The sequence below is a fragment of the Drosophila melanogaster genome, chromosome 2L, assembly GCF_000001215.4.
Source record: "Drosophila melanogaster chromosome 2L".
Lineage (NCBI taxonomy): Eukaryota > Metazoa > Arthropoda > Insecta > Diptera > Drosophilidae > Drosophila > Drosophila melanogaster.
The window spans coordinates 5523902-5536762 of NT_033779.5; the positions used below are offsets into that span (position 1 = coordinate 5523902).

At 49.0% G+C, this 12861-nt stretch overlaps 6 protein-coding genes and 1 non-coding gene across 9 annotated transcripts; 4 read left to right on the forward strand and 3 right to left on the reverse strand.

Moving 5' to 3' along the window:
• The first annotated feature begins 237 nt into the window (after positions 1–237).
• Positions 238–1908, forward strand: Elp4 (Elongator complex protein 4). 2 transcript variants are annotated; one of them, NM_135088.2, is made up of 1 exon: positions 238–1908. In NM_135088.2, exon 1 carries the CDS (start codon positions 509–511, stop codon positions 1820–1822), a length of 1314 nt encoding a protein of 437 aa, NP_608932.1. In that variant the 5' UTR covers positions 238–508; the 3' UTR covers positions 1823–1908. The 2 variants fall into 2 exon arrangements, with proteins under 2 accessions (NP_608932.1, NP_001285628.1); NM_001298699.1 differs by having other exon boundaries at positions 397–1908.
• Positions 1837–3042, reverse strand: asRNA:CR44793 (antisense RNA:CR44793). The gene is made up of 2 exons (NR_124091.1): positions 2880–3042; positions 1837–2727 (listed from the first exon to the last, which is right to left on the reverse strand).
• Cap-D3 (Chromosome associated protein D3) lies at positions 2004–12057 on the forward strand. 2 transcript variants are annotated; one of them, NM_135091.4, is made up of 7 exons: positions 2004–2753; positions 8464–8747; positions 8803–9621; positions 9678–9841; positions 9902–11085; positions 11149–11402; positions 11464–12057. In NM_135091.4, exons 1-7 carry the CDS (start codon positions 2048–2050, stop codon positions 11854–11856), a joined length of 3804 nt encoding a protein of 1267 aa, NP_608935.2. In that variant the 5' UTR covers positions 2004–2047; the 3' UTR covers positions 11857–12057. The 2 variants fall into 2 exon arrangements, with proteins under 2 accessions (NP_608935.2, NP_001162887.1); NM_001169416.2 differs by having other exon boundaries at positions 11464–11968.
• On the forward strand, positions 3056–3953 carry Cox11 (Cytochrome c oxidase copper chaperone COX11). Its single transcript, NM_164644.3, has one exon. The coding sequence runs from the start codon at positions 3174–3176 to the stop codon at positions 3897–3899; it is 726 nt and encodes a 241-aa protein (NP_723086.1). The 5' UTR covers positions 3056–3173; the 3' UTR covers positions 3900–3953.
• Positions 4222–6781, forward strand: CG31915 (uncharacterized protein). The gene is made up of 2 exons (NM_164645.3): positions 4222–4545; positions 4619–6781. The coding sequence occupies exons 1-2, from the start codon at positions 4352–4354 to the stop codon at positions 6261–6263; spliced, it is 1839 nt and encodes a 612-aa protein (NP_723087.1). The 5' UTR covers positions 4222–4351; the 3' UTR covers positions 6264–6781.
• On the reverse strand, positions 6719–8322 carry Coq6 (Coenzyme Q6). The gene has a single exon (NM_135090.4). The coding sequence runs from the start codon at positions 8244–8246 to the stop codon at positions 6813–6815; it is 1434 nt and encodes a 477-aa protein (NP_608934.1). The 5' UTR covers positions 8247–8322; the 3' UTR covers positions 6719–6812.
• On the reverse strand, positions 11960–12857 carry tomb (tombola). The gene is made up of 2 exons (NM_135092.2): positions 12657–12857; positions 11960–12594 (listed from the first exon to the last, which is right to left on the reverse strand). Exons 1-2 carry the CDS (start codon positions 12823–12825, stop codon positions 12032–12034), a joined length of 732 nt encoding a protein of 243 aa, NP_608936.1. The 5' UTR covers positions 12826–12857; the 3' UTR covers positions 11960–12031.
• Between the last annotated feature and the right edge of the window lie 4 nt (positions 12858–12861).

Sequence of the window (12861 nt, forward strand, 5' to 3'; positions counted from 1 at the left end):
TTTGTTATCGGAGTAAGATGTGCTTTTGGAAAGACCCTAATATTGGTGATGAGAACTAAACTATGTTTTCAAAAAAAAAAAAGATTTCTTGGTTCATATAAAAAATTACTTAACTAATACAATTTTAATTAAAATTAATTTTTGGGTGAAAATTGAAATTGAATTTAAGACCAATTTTTTTCAATTATTCATTTATTTGTACACAAGCAATCAATGAGTTTCTTTTCTAGTACAACACTTGACTTGTGCCTCTTATATTCTACCAATTATACAACATGAACACAAATTTATTTTTAAGCAATAAAAGCTAAACTATCGCCCTACCCAGAACTTGCGAATTAACAGCTGTTTTGACTATCGATACACAATTGGAGAGTGTGCCCCCATTGGCAGCCATCGAGAATAGATAATATCGAAAGTATCGAAATAGAAGTTTACGCGAAGAGAAGGAAACACATAGCAAAAAAGAACGCAAAAAATAAAGGTTAGCGAAATCTGTGCGACGAAGATGACCAGTTTCCGCAAGCGCACCGTGCAGAAGCCAATCCGCGGCACCCGCACCTCACCGCACACGGCGCAGGTGATCACCTCCAGCGGAAATCCGTACTTGGACGTGGTCATTGGCGGCGGTCTGCCCATGGGTTCGATCTGCCTGATCGAGGAGGATCGCTTCATGACGCACGCCAAGGTGCTGGCCAAGTACTTTCTGGCCGAGGGTGTGATTTCCAAGCAGGAGATATTTCTGGGCAGCCTGGACGACATTCCAGCCGAGATGCTGCGCCGTCTGCCCAGACCGCTGACCGACCAGGAATCGATGGAGCAAAGCGAGGTGCAAGCGCTGGGAGATGCTGGCGCCGAAAATGGCCTAAGGATCGCCTGGCGATACAATGATCTGCCGCTGGTGAATTCGGAACATGCCACAGCAAAAATCGGACACCATTTCAATCTGATGGAACAGATGGACTCCATGATGCTCTACAATGTCAAGACTACCTTGTGGGACGATAGCCCCAAGCATCTGGACATCGTCATTGACGAGGAGTTCTCCAAGAGCAGCTCCCCAACCACTCCGTCGCTGGAGCAGCAGCCCGTGGAGGATGCCCCACCGATTCCGGGCACGGAGACCGCTCCGCAGGAGAAGATGCCAGCCCAGGAGGAGGAGAACTCTGCCAACAACAATAATAACAACAATAACAATAGCAGCAGCGTGACCAGTAGCACAAAAACAGGCAGCCAGGATTCGCCGTTGCAGGTGTTCCACAACCCTCGGTACAAAGGACTGCTCAACGATATTCAACAGCTGCTGCGTAACGAGAGCTTCGTCGCTGGGACCAAGAATAACCTGTGCCGCGTCTGCCTGACCTCGTTGGGATCGCCGCTGTGGTACGACGAACACTTCGGCGAGGATCTGATCAAGTTTCTCACACTGCTGATGGCCAGTGTGCGGAACTGCAACTCCGTGTGCCTGATCACGATGCCCATGCACCTGATTGCCAAGTACGATGCCAGCCTAGTGCCCAAGATCCGCCAACTGGTGGACTATGCCATCGAACTGGAGTCGTTTGCCGGTTCGGAGCGTGAAACGCACCCAGCCTTCAAGGAGTACAGTGGCCTGCTCCATTTGCACAAGATGTCGGCCATCAATACGCTGGCCGTGCACATGCCGGAAACCCCGGACTTGGCCTTCAAGTTGCGCCGCAAGAAGTTCATCATCGAAAAGTTCCATCTGCCCCCGGAGCTGCAGGAGTCATCTGCCAAGCCGGACAATTGCATCTCTGGTCTACTGAGCAATTCCAATGCCACAGCCTCGCTGGATTTCTAGCTGTCAGCGGAATTAGAAACTAAGTGCGCGTATGTAACCACGAAACAACTAAATTGCATAATAATAAGCCAAGTAAATGCATTAATATATCAGCCCTGATTTTGTACCATTTTGAAAACAAACCGCTCTTCTCGTCTTATCGTTTATCGATTGCCCTGCATTGCGCTCAGCTGTTCGGTTTGGTCATCGGTTTGTGTTTGGCAACGGGACGCCTAAAATGTAAACATGTCGGATTTCCATCGTATTTTTGGGGATTTAAGGGTGTACTACGAGCCGAATGTGCAGTGGGTGGATGTGGAGGAGTGGCTGTACGGCGAGGAGGCCGAGGGCAGTGTGCTGCAGCAGCGGGCGGAGAAGTTCTGGACTATGGCCATGTGCCTGCAGGATGGTGGCCACCAGGAGACGCAGCTGCAGTTGCTCCGGGACTTATCCGCCATCATACGAGCCATGAGAGACGAGAACCAGGCCAGCTATAGCAACACCCACGACAATTGGTCCAACTTAATTGGATTTTCTCCAGCGCTTGGCTACCTGACGTATATATACTCGCTTGTGAGCCTGGTGGTTTTGCCCGAGCATGTGCAGCAGGCTGCTCCGCAGCAGCTGAATGAGAACATCAATATGCAGCTAGCCCTCAATGCGGCTACAACCTACCTGCTCACTTTGACCATTCCTGGTGCCAAAATCTTTGGCGTCTTCGACGAGGATGTGATCGAACAGGTTCTCAAGGTCTTCCGTCTTCTGGAGATGAACAATAACAAAAGCTTACGCGCTAGCATGATCTGGATGTTCTTCCTGACGATCTGCGATGACCTGAAGATCGTCTTTCGCTACGTGCACTTCAAGGAGCACCTGAAAACGCGCGACAGGATCATTCGTTGTCTGCTGGAGGTGCTCTACATGAACTTTAAAATGGGATATCAAAATACATGTAAGTGTAACCCATTATGTTATACTTATTTAGTAACTTTAAATTTAAGAACAAACGAAGGCGAAATTTCGAGATTATTGCTAACAAGTTTTTGGCGCCAAAACTATTTGTTTGACAAGTAGTTACCTATTGCATAATCAACCGTGGTAGTGTCTTGTTCAAATAATATTTTAACAATGTTTAGCCAGTTTGTTTATAGTTTAGCTTATTTGCAAGAATTGTATTTTTTGAGAAATTCCGCTGCCGATGACAAACTTCTTTGCCTATCGATTGTCTGTGATTACTTGCGAACAGCTGATTTAGCTAGGTGTGTACACACTGCCGCACACTTAACGAACTGAAGATTATACAAACAAGTGCTAAAATAAATGAAATCCTAAGGCAAAGTTAACGTTAATTGGATCAAATAAAGATCTAACGATGATGCGCAGCCTTTGTGCCCTCCGTGGACAATGCCAGCAACTGTTCAGGAGCTCCATCCGCCCTCAAAACTCAGTCCATAAGTCACAACAATTTTGGCGCATGAAATCGACGGATTCTCCGGAGGATGCCGCCCGTAAATTGCGTGCGAAATCCACACTCTACTACATAACCGCCGGCGGTGTGCTGATTGTGGGCCTGAGCTATGCTGCTGTGCCGCTGTACAGCATCTTCTGCCAGGCCTACAGTTACGGAGGGACCACCACGCAGGGGCACGATGCCGAAAAGGTGGAGCACATGAAAAAGATCGAGGATCGGGTGCTGAAGATCCGTTTCAACGCCGACATTGGATCCTCGATGCGCTGGAACTTCAAGCCGCAGCAGTACGAGATCAAAGTAGCTCCTGGCGAGACTGCTCTGGCCTTTTACACGGCGCGAAATCCCACGGATAAGCCGGTAATTGGCATCAGCACGTACAATGTGATTCCCTTCGAGGCGGGCGCGTATTTCAACAAAATCCAATGCTTTTGCTTCGAGGAACAGCAACTGAATCCACACGAGGAGGTGGACATGCCCGTCTTCTTCTACATCGATCCCGAAATAACGGCAGATCCGGCGCTGGAGACCTGTGACACCATCACCCTTTCGTACACCTTCTTCGAGGCCAAGGAGGGTCTGAAACTGAACTTCCCCAGCTATGCAAAACCTCATGCGGCAAGTGCGTGAAGGGAAAGTGCTTAGGTCTTTGTTTTAAAACAATAAATATTTGTTATGCCAAGTAGAAAATATTCCAGTCATTCTGTATGCTAGTTCTTCTTCATTAAGCTGTATGAAATGTTCTGCCTTGAAAGTTTGTAAAGAAATGTTTTTAAACTTATTAATCAAATGAAAGGATCTTTAAGAAACTATGGAGCTAAACTATGGATTTCCGACTGAAATTCATTTAAATCCATTAAAATCGATAACAAACGATAACAGCACAGTTTGAGAGGCGCCGCAGCTGATGCAGTTTGAGCGGCACTCCATCTGGAGCTGGAAAAGAAGGAGGCAGTTTATTAATAGATAACGCCGAATCTGATTCTCCGGCGCATTTCAAACGAACCGGACGCTTCCGCTCCGCCAGATTGTGTACTGTGACCCCTTTGAACCCGGCGTTGCGTTTAATCGATGACGTGGAGATGAACAAACAAGTTATATTCGGCCTGCTCCTCGCTTGCATTTTGGTGTGCATTTCAGGACAGGATGAGGAGGATTACCAGGAGTCGCCAACGGTACTGATTGCCCTGCTGGTGCGGAACAAAGCCCACATACTGCCCATGTTCCTCAGCTACCTGGAGCAGCAGGACTATCCAAAGGAAAGAATAGCAATTTGGTTAGTAAAGTGAACTCATTTAGATATGGAATTGAAAATTGCAAATCTTACCTCTGGTTTGGAAATATCTCAGGTTGCGCTGTGATCACAGCAACGATGACAGCATAGAGCTATTGCGGCAGTGGCTGGACAACTCGGGGGATCTTTATCACAGCGTAAGCTACGAATTTAAGCCGGAGGAGCAGAGCTTTGTCAACGGGACTTCACCGTACGAGTGGCCCGCATCGCGTTTCAAGCACCTAATCGCCCTGAAAGAGGAGGCCTTTCAGTATGGTCGCGATATTTGGGCTGACTACGTGTTTTTCCTGGACGCCGATGTCTTGCTAACTTCAAAAGATTCGCTAAAAGTCCTCACCCGACTCCAATTACCAATTGTGGCTCCCATGCTGATCTCGGAGAGCTTATACTCGAATTTCTGGTGTGGCATGACGGAGGACTACTACTACAGACGCACCGATGAGTACAAGGAAATCTATCATGTGAAAAAGCAAGGCAGCTTCCCAGTGCCAATGGTCCACACAGCCGTTTTGGTGAACATGAACCATCGAGCGGTTAGGAATCTCACCTTCGATAGGAACAAGCTGGTGGAATTGCAGAAATCCCGACAGCAAGAGCCACTGTACGATGGACCAGCCGATGACATCATTGTGTTCGCCATATCGGCCAACAGTTCAGGCATTCCCTTGCACATTTGCAACGACATAACCTTTGGTTATATACTGCAGCCATTGGAACCAGGCGATACCTTGGACCACGACGTACAACAGCTGGTGAACCTCAAGAGCATTATGGTCAATGAACTCGGCGCAGTGCCGCCACTGCTGGACTACTACAAGCATTTGGAGAAGAAACCGGAGAAGAGCAAACTCTCCTTGGACCGCATATTTATGATTAATCTAAAAAGACGACCCGAGCGGCGAGAGAAAATGGAAAGGCTGTTCGACGAGATCGGAATAGAGGCGGAGCACTTCCCGGCCGTTGATGGCAAAGAACTGAGCACGGAAAGGCTGCTGGAGATGGGCGTACGATTTCTGCCCGGCTACGAGGATCCCTATCATCATCGGGCGATGACAATGGGCGAGATTGGCTGCTTTCTGAGCCACTACAACATCTGGGTGATGATGGTGCGCAAGCAACTGAAGGAGGTGCTCATTCTGGAGGACGATATACGTTTCGAGCCGTATTTCCGACAGAACGCAGTCAGAATTCTCAACCAGGCCAGGAATGCCGCACAGTACGACCTGATTTACTTTGGCCGCAAACGTTTGAAGGAGGAAAGCGAGCCGGCTGTGGAGAATGCGGATAATCTGGTGCACGCTGGCTACTCGTACTGGACACTGGGCTACGTTATATCCCTGCAGGGTGCACTGAAACTGCTGGCCGCCAAGCCGCTGGACAAGCTCATACCGGTCGATGAGTTTCTGCCGCTGATGTTCGATCGTCATCCGAACAAAACGTGGACGGAAGCCTTTCCCAAGCGTAATCTTGTTGCCTTCAGCGCCTCGCCGCTTCTGCTGTATCCCATTTACTATACTGGTGAATCTGGTTATATATCCGACACCGAGGACTCGCAACAAATCAGCGTGGAGACGAGCGAGGAGGGCGAGGCCAGGCTAAAGAGCGATCGAGAGCAGGTTTTCGACCATGAGCAGGAATTCAAGCTCAATCCGGAACTCAAGCTGGGCGAGAGCTTGTCCAAGAGCCACCAGGAACTGTAGATTTCTACCGAACAAAAACCATGCCAAATTTTTGACTAGACTAAGTTAGTACTAGCCTAACAACTGCCAAATGTGCCTTTAATCCAAATCCACCAAAAATATGAAACAACGATTGCTAGTTTAAGTTAATGTTTTGATTAGCCGACCTAATATTTTGTGCAATTCTTTCGAACTTTTAAACTCGCCAAAAATGTTCCTAAATGAAAAAAGTTTGTTATCTAAAAGATAACACAAGTAGTAGTAATCTATGTTATAAAGTAATATACTTTGTAACTTCAATTTAAACAACCAGTTTTGGTACGAAAAGCAATATATCTTTTGGAATACACGTACGCACCTCAAAACTGTAGATCAGTGGAATCAGTAGTTGCACAAGTTATTGGCCAAAAGCAAACGATAGACTAATATTTCAGCAACATGCCATTGTCGTAGCCATTAAGTAGGTTCTAAACGTTATATAAACTCTCTGACTTTATTCCGCTCACAAGTGATGTGCAAACAGTAAACACTTAAAATTTAATTTCCATTTCCCCATTTATTGTCCCTGTTCTACTGACCCATCGCTCCGCGCATGAACAGATTCTTGACGGGCGGCAAGTTCTGGGTCAGCTGCAGACCCAAGCTGCGCAGCAAGACCACCGGACTGAACTGCGTGGCGTAGAGCGTGTGCAGTCCATGCACGCCCAGCATAATGGGCACGTTCTTCGCCAGACACTTGCGCTCGTATTTGATGAGATGCTGCTTGTCGCCGAGCTTGAAACCGGCGTATGCACCGGCGGCCAGCGATTCCACCAGATACCGCACATCGCTGAAGCCCAGATTGACGCCCTGGCCGGCGAGCGGATGCACTCGATGGGCGGCATCACCGACCAGAGCTGCTCCATTGCACACGTACGACGAGGCGTGCAGGAAACCCAATGGAAACGTGGCACGCGACTTGTCCAGCACGCCGCACACCCGTGGCGGATATTGCACCTGGTGCTGGCTGCCGTTGTGTCCAAACAAGGAGTTCAGCGCCTGGACAGCCTTGTCTGCGAGCTCAACGCGCGGATACTGCCGGCAGAAGGCTTCGTTGAGGGCGTCTACGAATTCTGTGGGTGGTAGGGCTTGCAGCATTTTCGCTTGCTCGTTGGTGGTGCTCCAGACCAGGGAGCTCAGCCTGTCCGTTAGTGGTAGCAGTGCCACTGGTCCATTGGGCAGAAACCTCTGCCACGCCACGGAATTATCACAGGCATCTTCGCCGAGTTCCAGCGTAGCCACCAGGCCCATGCGGTCGTAGTTCAGGGAAAATACATCCACGTTCATCTCCTTTCTGACCACGGAATTGGCGCCATCCGCTCCGATCAGCAAATCGCAGGAAAAGTTGCGTCCATCCTCTAGCTGCAGCTCGGAGTGATTGGAGTTGGAGTCCCTGGGCAGGCGAACGCACTGGATTCTGGCCTTGTTGAGGATCTCCACATTGGGTGATTCCTTGGCCAGCGCATAGACCGCATCCAGGATCAAATCGTTCTCAATGATGCAGGCCACGTCGCTGGCAAAGTTATCGTGCTGGAACTGGATCAGTGCGTCCGTGTTGGACTCCCACACCTGCATCTGCTTGACGGGCTTGTAGCGCGCCGACTCGATGTGCTTCCACGCATCAATGGACTTGAACAGCTCGATGGAGTTGTGATTGATGGCGGATACGCGATTCTGGTATGGCCCAGTGGGATTAAATCCCCGGAACTCGGGCGCACCTTCCAGCAGCAGTACCTTCTTGTCCGCCAACGTCGAGTTCTTGGCCAGAGCTGCGGCCAATGTGGTGCCCACCAGTCCGCCGCCTCCGATGATTATATCAAAGTGTTCGGTGGACGTCGATTGTGTGGATTCACCGCGGTTTGTGGTCATGTCAGTGGTGGATTTGCTGGCCAGCAGGCGGACGGACAGAAGACGCGCCTGCCCCGCCGAAGCCAACGCTCCTTGGATACGTAGAACACCCAACATCTTCCGAAATTTCAAAAGTTTCTCGTAATTCCACGATTATTTCATTATGTCTCTCGTCCGCTAGAGATGCACCAAAAATAGATGCACTTATCGAATCTTTGCCTTTTGAATGCTGGCAATGCCGCACCAAAACTATCGAGTTTTCGATTATTTCTTTAACGAGCTTTCAAATTTTGATACTAAAATTAACTTTAAATTTAATTTAATGCATTTTTAGGTGCTCCCGGCCTGCATGGCAAATGTTTTGAGCTCTTCTCGGAGATAGCCAATGAGCACAATGGCGATGTCTACGAAACTCTACACCTGATAATGCGACAAACCTTTCCGATGCATGTTTATACGGATAGTCCCCAGATGATTGCATATGGACGCCGTGGAGCGATGCAAAGTGGGGAGCACATATCAGACTGGTTTATCCAGCTGATAGATAAGTATCCCGACATTGTTAACCGCATCCTGCACTTTTACATTGAGTGCGTGGTGTCCAATCCCATTAAAGCGGTGAGTACGTGTAAAATCCTCTGAAATAATATTGTAATCTAATATATAATTTCAGTGGAAAAGCAATGACGAGAAGGTGGCTATAGGCTATGCAGCCAAATACGACCGGGTACTGTTCACCAAGTGCAACAAATCTTGTGCAGATTACGTGCTGGAAGCCGTGAAAGCCGACGATGCTGTGGGCATTCAAATTCGTGCTCTCGATCTGATCGAGAAGATACTTTTGCAGGAAAGCGAGGTGGAGTGGAGCATCTTTCGCCACGAGGTGTCCGACGTGCCCAGAGAGGTGCCGCTCCTAAGGGAGGTGTTGCGTTGCCTCAACGATCGAACGTTAACTGTGCGCCGGAAGGCGTGTCAAGTGCTCATCCTGGCGCTGAGACAAGGATCCCCGATGACGAAAAAAATTCTGCAGGAAAGCATTCGTTTCGTTCAGTTCGATGATACTGATGTGGAAGCTTTGGCTGAACCCTCTGCCCAGCAAAACGAGCTGCGTTTCGAGAAGCCCGGAATTGTGCAGTATGCCTTTAGTTTCCAGGGACATGAGCAACTGGAGACGGAGGTGAAGAACTTGCCCCAAACGGTGTACCAGCGTTTTCTGGCCGCGGATAATGGTTTGGCGCGTTCCGCTGGCATAGCTCTACTCGAAAGACTGGTCCTAGTCAATCCCCTGATCATCTATAACACGAATTTTGTGAAGGAAACCTCCTTGCTGGCCGTGGATCGCTTGTCTTCGGTGAGGAAATCTGCACTGGAGACCATAGAAACCCTGCTGGAGGCCTACTCCAATTGTTTCGCCCTGATTTGTGTGTACTGCCGGATTTGGGCTTGCCTAATGAGCGATGAGGATGTGGCGCTCCAGAAACTGGCCATTTCGGTAGGTAAACACTTTGAAAGTTTATTAATATACTAAACTTTGTAACTTGCTTGCAGAGCTTCGATAGAATGGTCTTGAAAAACATTCAGCCCCTGGAGTATTCAAACGAAGCGAAACACTTTATGCCCTGGCGAATCATCAGCACCCTGCTGATGACTCAACCAAGAGCTTATCTTCAAGAGAGATTCGCTGTTTTACTGGAACGGGAAACCATAGTAACGTAGGTTATATCATTGCTAAGAATCTCAAGGATTATAAGAGTCTCCTTTGATGTTTGCAGACCCAGACTGGTGAATGTGATTATCTCCCACCTATCCACGTCCATGGCTACCGATGCCTGGGGATTGCTGCTATTCCTGTCCAGTCGCATCACCAACAACATGGACGCGCTGATTGGCATTTTCAATGGCCTCTCCTCCTACAACATGAAGTCCAATCAATTTCTGGCGCTGCAGCTGATCACTGGCTGCCTGAGGAACTTCTCCAAGCCGGCACTCAATCAGCTATTCCAAAAACTACTAAATGCCCTGCGCACGGGCAGCATTTGGTTGGGCATCATCTCGAGTGCCGTCAATTTGCTCAACCAGATCCATCACCTTTCTACCAGCCAGTCACCTACGATTGCCTCCGAGATGCCATACTGGCAGCTCAGTTTGCTGGAAGATCTCGTCGAGGGCATTCTGAGCAGTGCTCAAAATTTTCAGGAGGAATATGCCCGGCTGCAGTGCTTGCTGGGCGCCTATACCGAGCTAATTGTGATGGTGCCCCAGGATGTGGACAATAGGATCGTGAGCATTGTGTTTAAATATCTGCAGGAGTGTACCAAGCTCTGTGAATCGGAATTCGATTCGGATAACGAGCGCATGACCAACTGGATGATTGTGATAGCCGGTCGTTTGTCATTGCGAGATAATCATCTGGCCAATAGTGCATCCAAGCTGTACATAACCATACTGACGAAAAACGACAGACCTCAGATCATCAATACCACTTTAATAGCGCTCAACGATCTCGGCAAGAAGCATCCATCAATTCTAGAGAGTAACTTTCAGGCGATCTTGTCGAAACTACAATCGAAATTCGCCATGACCCGGGTGCGCACCTTTCGCTGCGTCAAGGATGTGATTCTGTCCGGGAATATTAAGCTCAAGGGTCCAATTCTCATATCCATGCTGGCTGCCCTGGTGGACGAAAGTGCCGAGGTGGCCAGGGAGGCGGATGCCTTCTTCACTCGCTACAAAAAGTTGTACAACAAAATGTTATTCGATCACTGCCTGAAGGAGTGCCCCTTCGATCTGAATGACCAGGCTATTTTGAGGGGCGTGAGAACGAATGGCAACTACAAGTCACCTCTGAAGGGTTCACAAATGGCCAAGAAACGTAGGTTGCTCTACAATCACATAATGTCCTCGATGGACGAGAACGTGCTGTTGCTTTACTTCGGCCAACTAAAACTGCTGGCAGGTGAGTAAAGTTGTTTTATACATACTTCAAGTAGATATGCTAAGATATATATACTTCTTGTAGAAAAGACCAGAGACCAAGCATTCATCAACAATCCCGACGCCCTGATTGTGGTTCAGGATATGCTCTTCATCATGCGCCGCATTTGCTATTGCACCAAGGGAATGGGTAAAGAGAAGAACTCTCGTGGCGAGGGCGACAATATCGATGAAGGTGAAGATGCGTCATCGGAGCCAGCAACTCCACCAACTAGACCAGAAGCAGGCGAGGCAACAAGCAGAGGAAGAGGGCGAAAGGCGGACATGTCCGAGGAGCCAGTATGTAAATCTAACTGATTAACTTTTCCCCCTTGAGCTAAATGTTCAAATTCCTTTGCAGCTCAAGCAACTGGAACGCTGTCTTCGCTTTGTGGAAGAAACCCATCGCAACATAGTGCCCGTCATGAGTCCCGAGCTTAGTCACAACTTTGAATCCTTTTGCCGAGCGATGGCCATGAGATTCCCCAACTACATTGAGTTCGCCCAGCCCGCGCAATTTTGGCGGCAGTTTCGATCATCGGCGAAAGCTCCCAGAGCGAGCAGAAGCAAGCGACGACGTATGGAGGAGGGCGAAGTCGAGTCCCATGAGGAGCACGAGTCGGAGAGCGACAGTGACAGTGAGCTGCCGCTGGACAGGCACAAGACCACGCCGACTGCCTCCCGTTTGTCCCAAAGGAAAACCAGCTGCGATATGCTTGTCACCGAGCTGATTTTCCAGCCACCCGATTGGTAGTTTCAATTTTTGCGACCTTGCAAACTGAATTTCTCAATTATTTAGTTTTACACAAATCGAATATTGTATTATTTTGCATTATAAAATGTACATATGTATGTATCTATAAGCCAAAAATGGAATCAAGTTATTCTTGACCTTGAAACTATTTAATAAGCCATTTTGACGTTTTGAGTTAATAATAATCCTTGCTGTACTCGCATATTTTCTCCAAAATGTTCTTGTAGCCGCGCATAAACTCTTCGAGCACCAGCTGGCACACTTGGAGCTCGTTCAGGCCCAACTGTTCGGCTTCCGTGGCCTGGATGAGCATGCACTCCAGCAGAGCCGCGTTCACCGGCTGCACGAAGAGATTCCGATCCCTGCGATCGTCGTGCCGCACCGGAATGATCAGATTGACGGGCATCGGAGGTTCCGCCGGTTGCTTCACTGCCCTGGCTGGAGTGGCGGCAGTCGCTATGGGTCGTGAGATGGGTATGGGGTTAATGTGACTACTAGCCATCGGTGGTTTGCCAGCCACTAGGGTATACTTTGGCGGCGTCATTAGCGCCTTGCCGGGCAACGCCAAAGTGGATGCCGCCACCTGGAGCGCCTTGCCCTGGACATCGATGCCCGCCTTGGCAGCTGCGGCTGCTGCCTTGGCGCTCATCGCAGCCGCCTTCTGCCTTTTCACAGCGCTGGAATTCTTGGCCACGGAGTTGGGGTCCACCAACTCGCGCACCTCTGTGTTCCTGCAGCCTGCATTACAGGGTATATGAGTGCCGTAGGGTATATTTATGCTTATAGAAATGAAATCATACCAACGCATCGACAGAACTTGGTGCAGATGGCCATGGACTGATAGCAGTCGCAGTAGTTCTTGATGCACTGCGACCGCTTGCAGCAGCATCCCTTCACGCCGCCTGCTCCTTGACCCTTGCCCTTCTTGCCATCCGCTTTATCCACACTTCTTTTCTTGGGCGATGGCATGTTGCTGCCTTAATCTCTTCCAGAAACGAACTGATG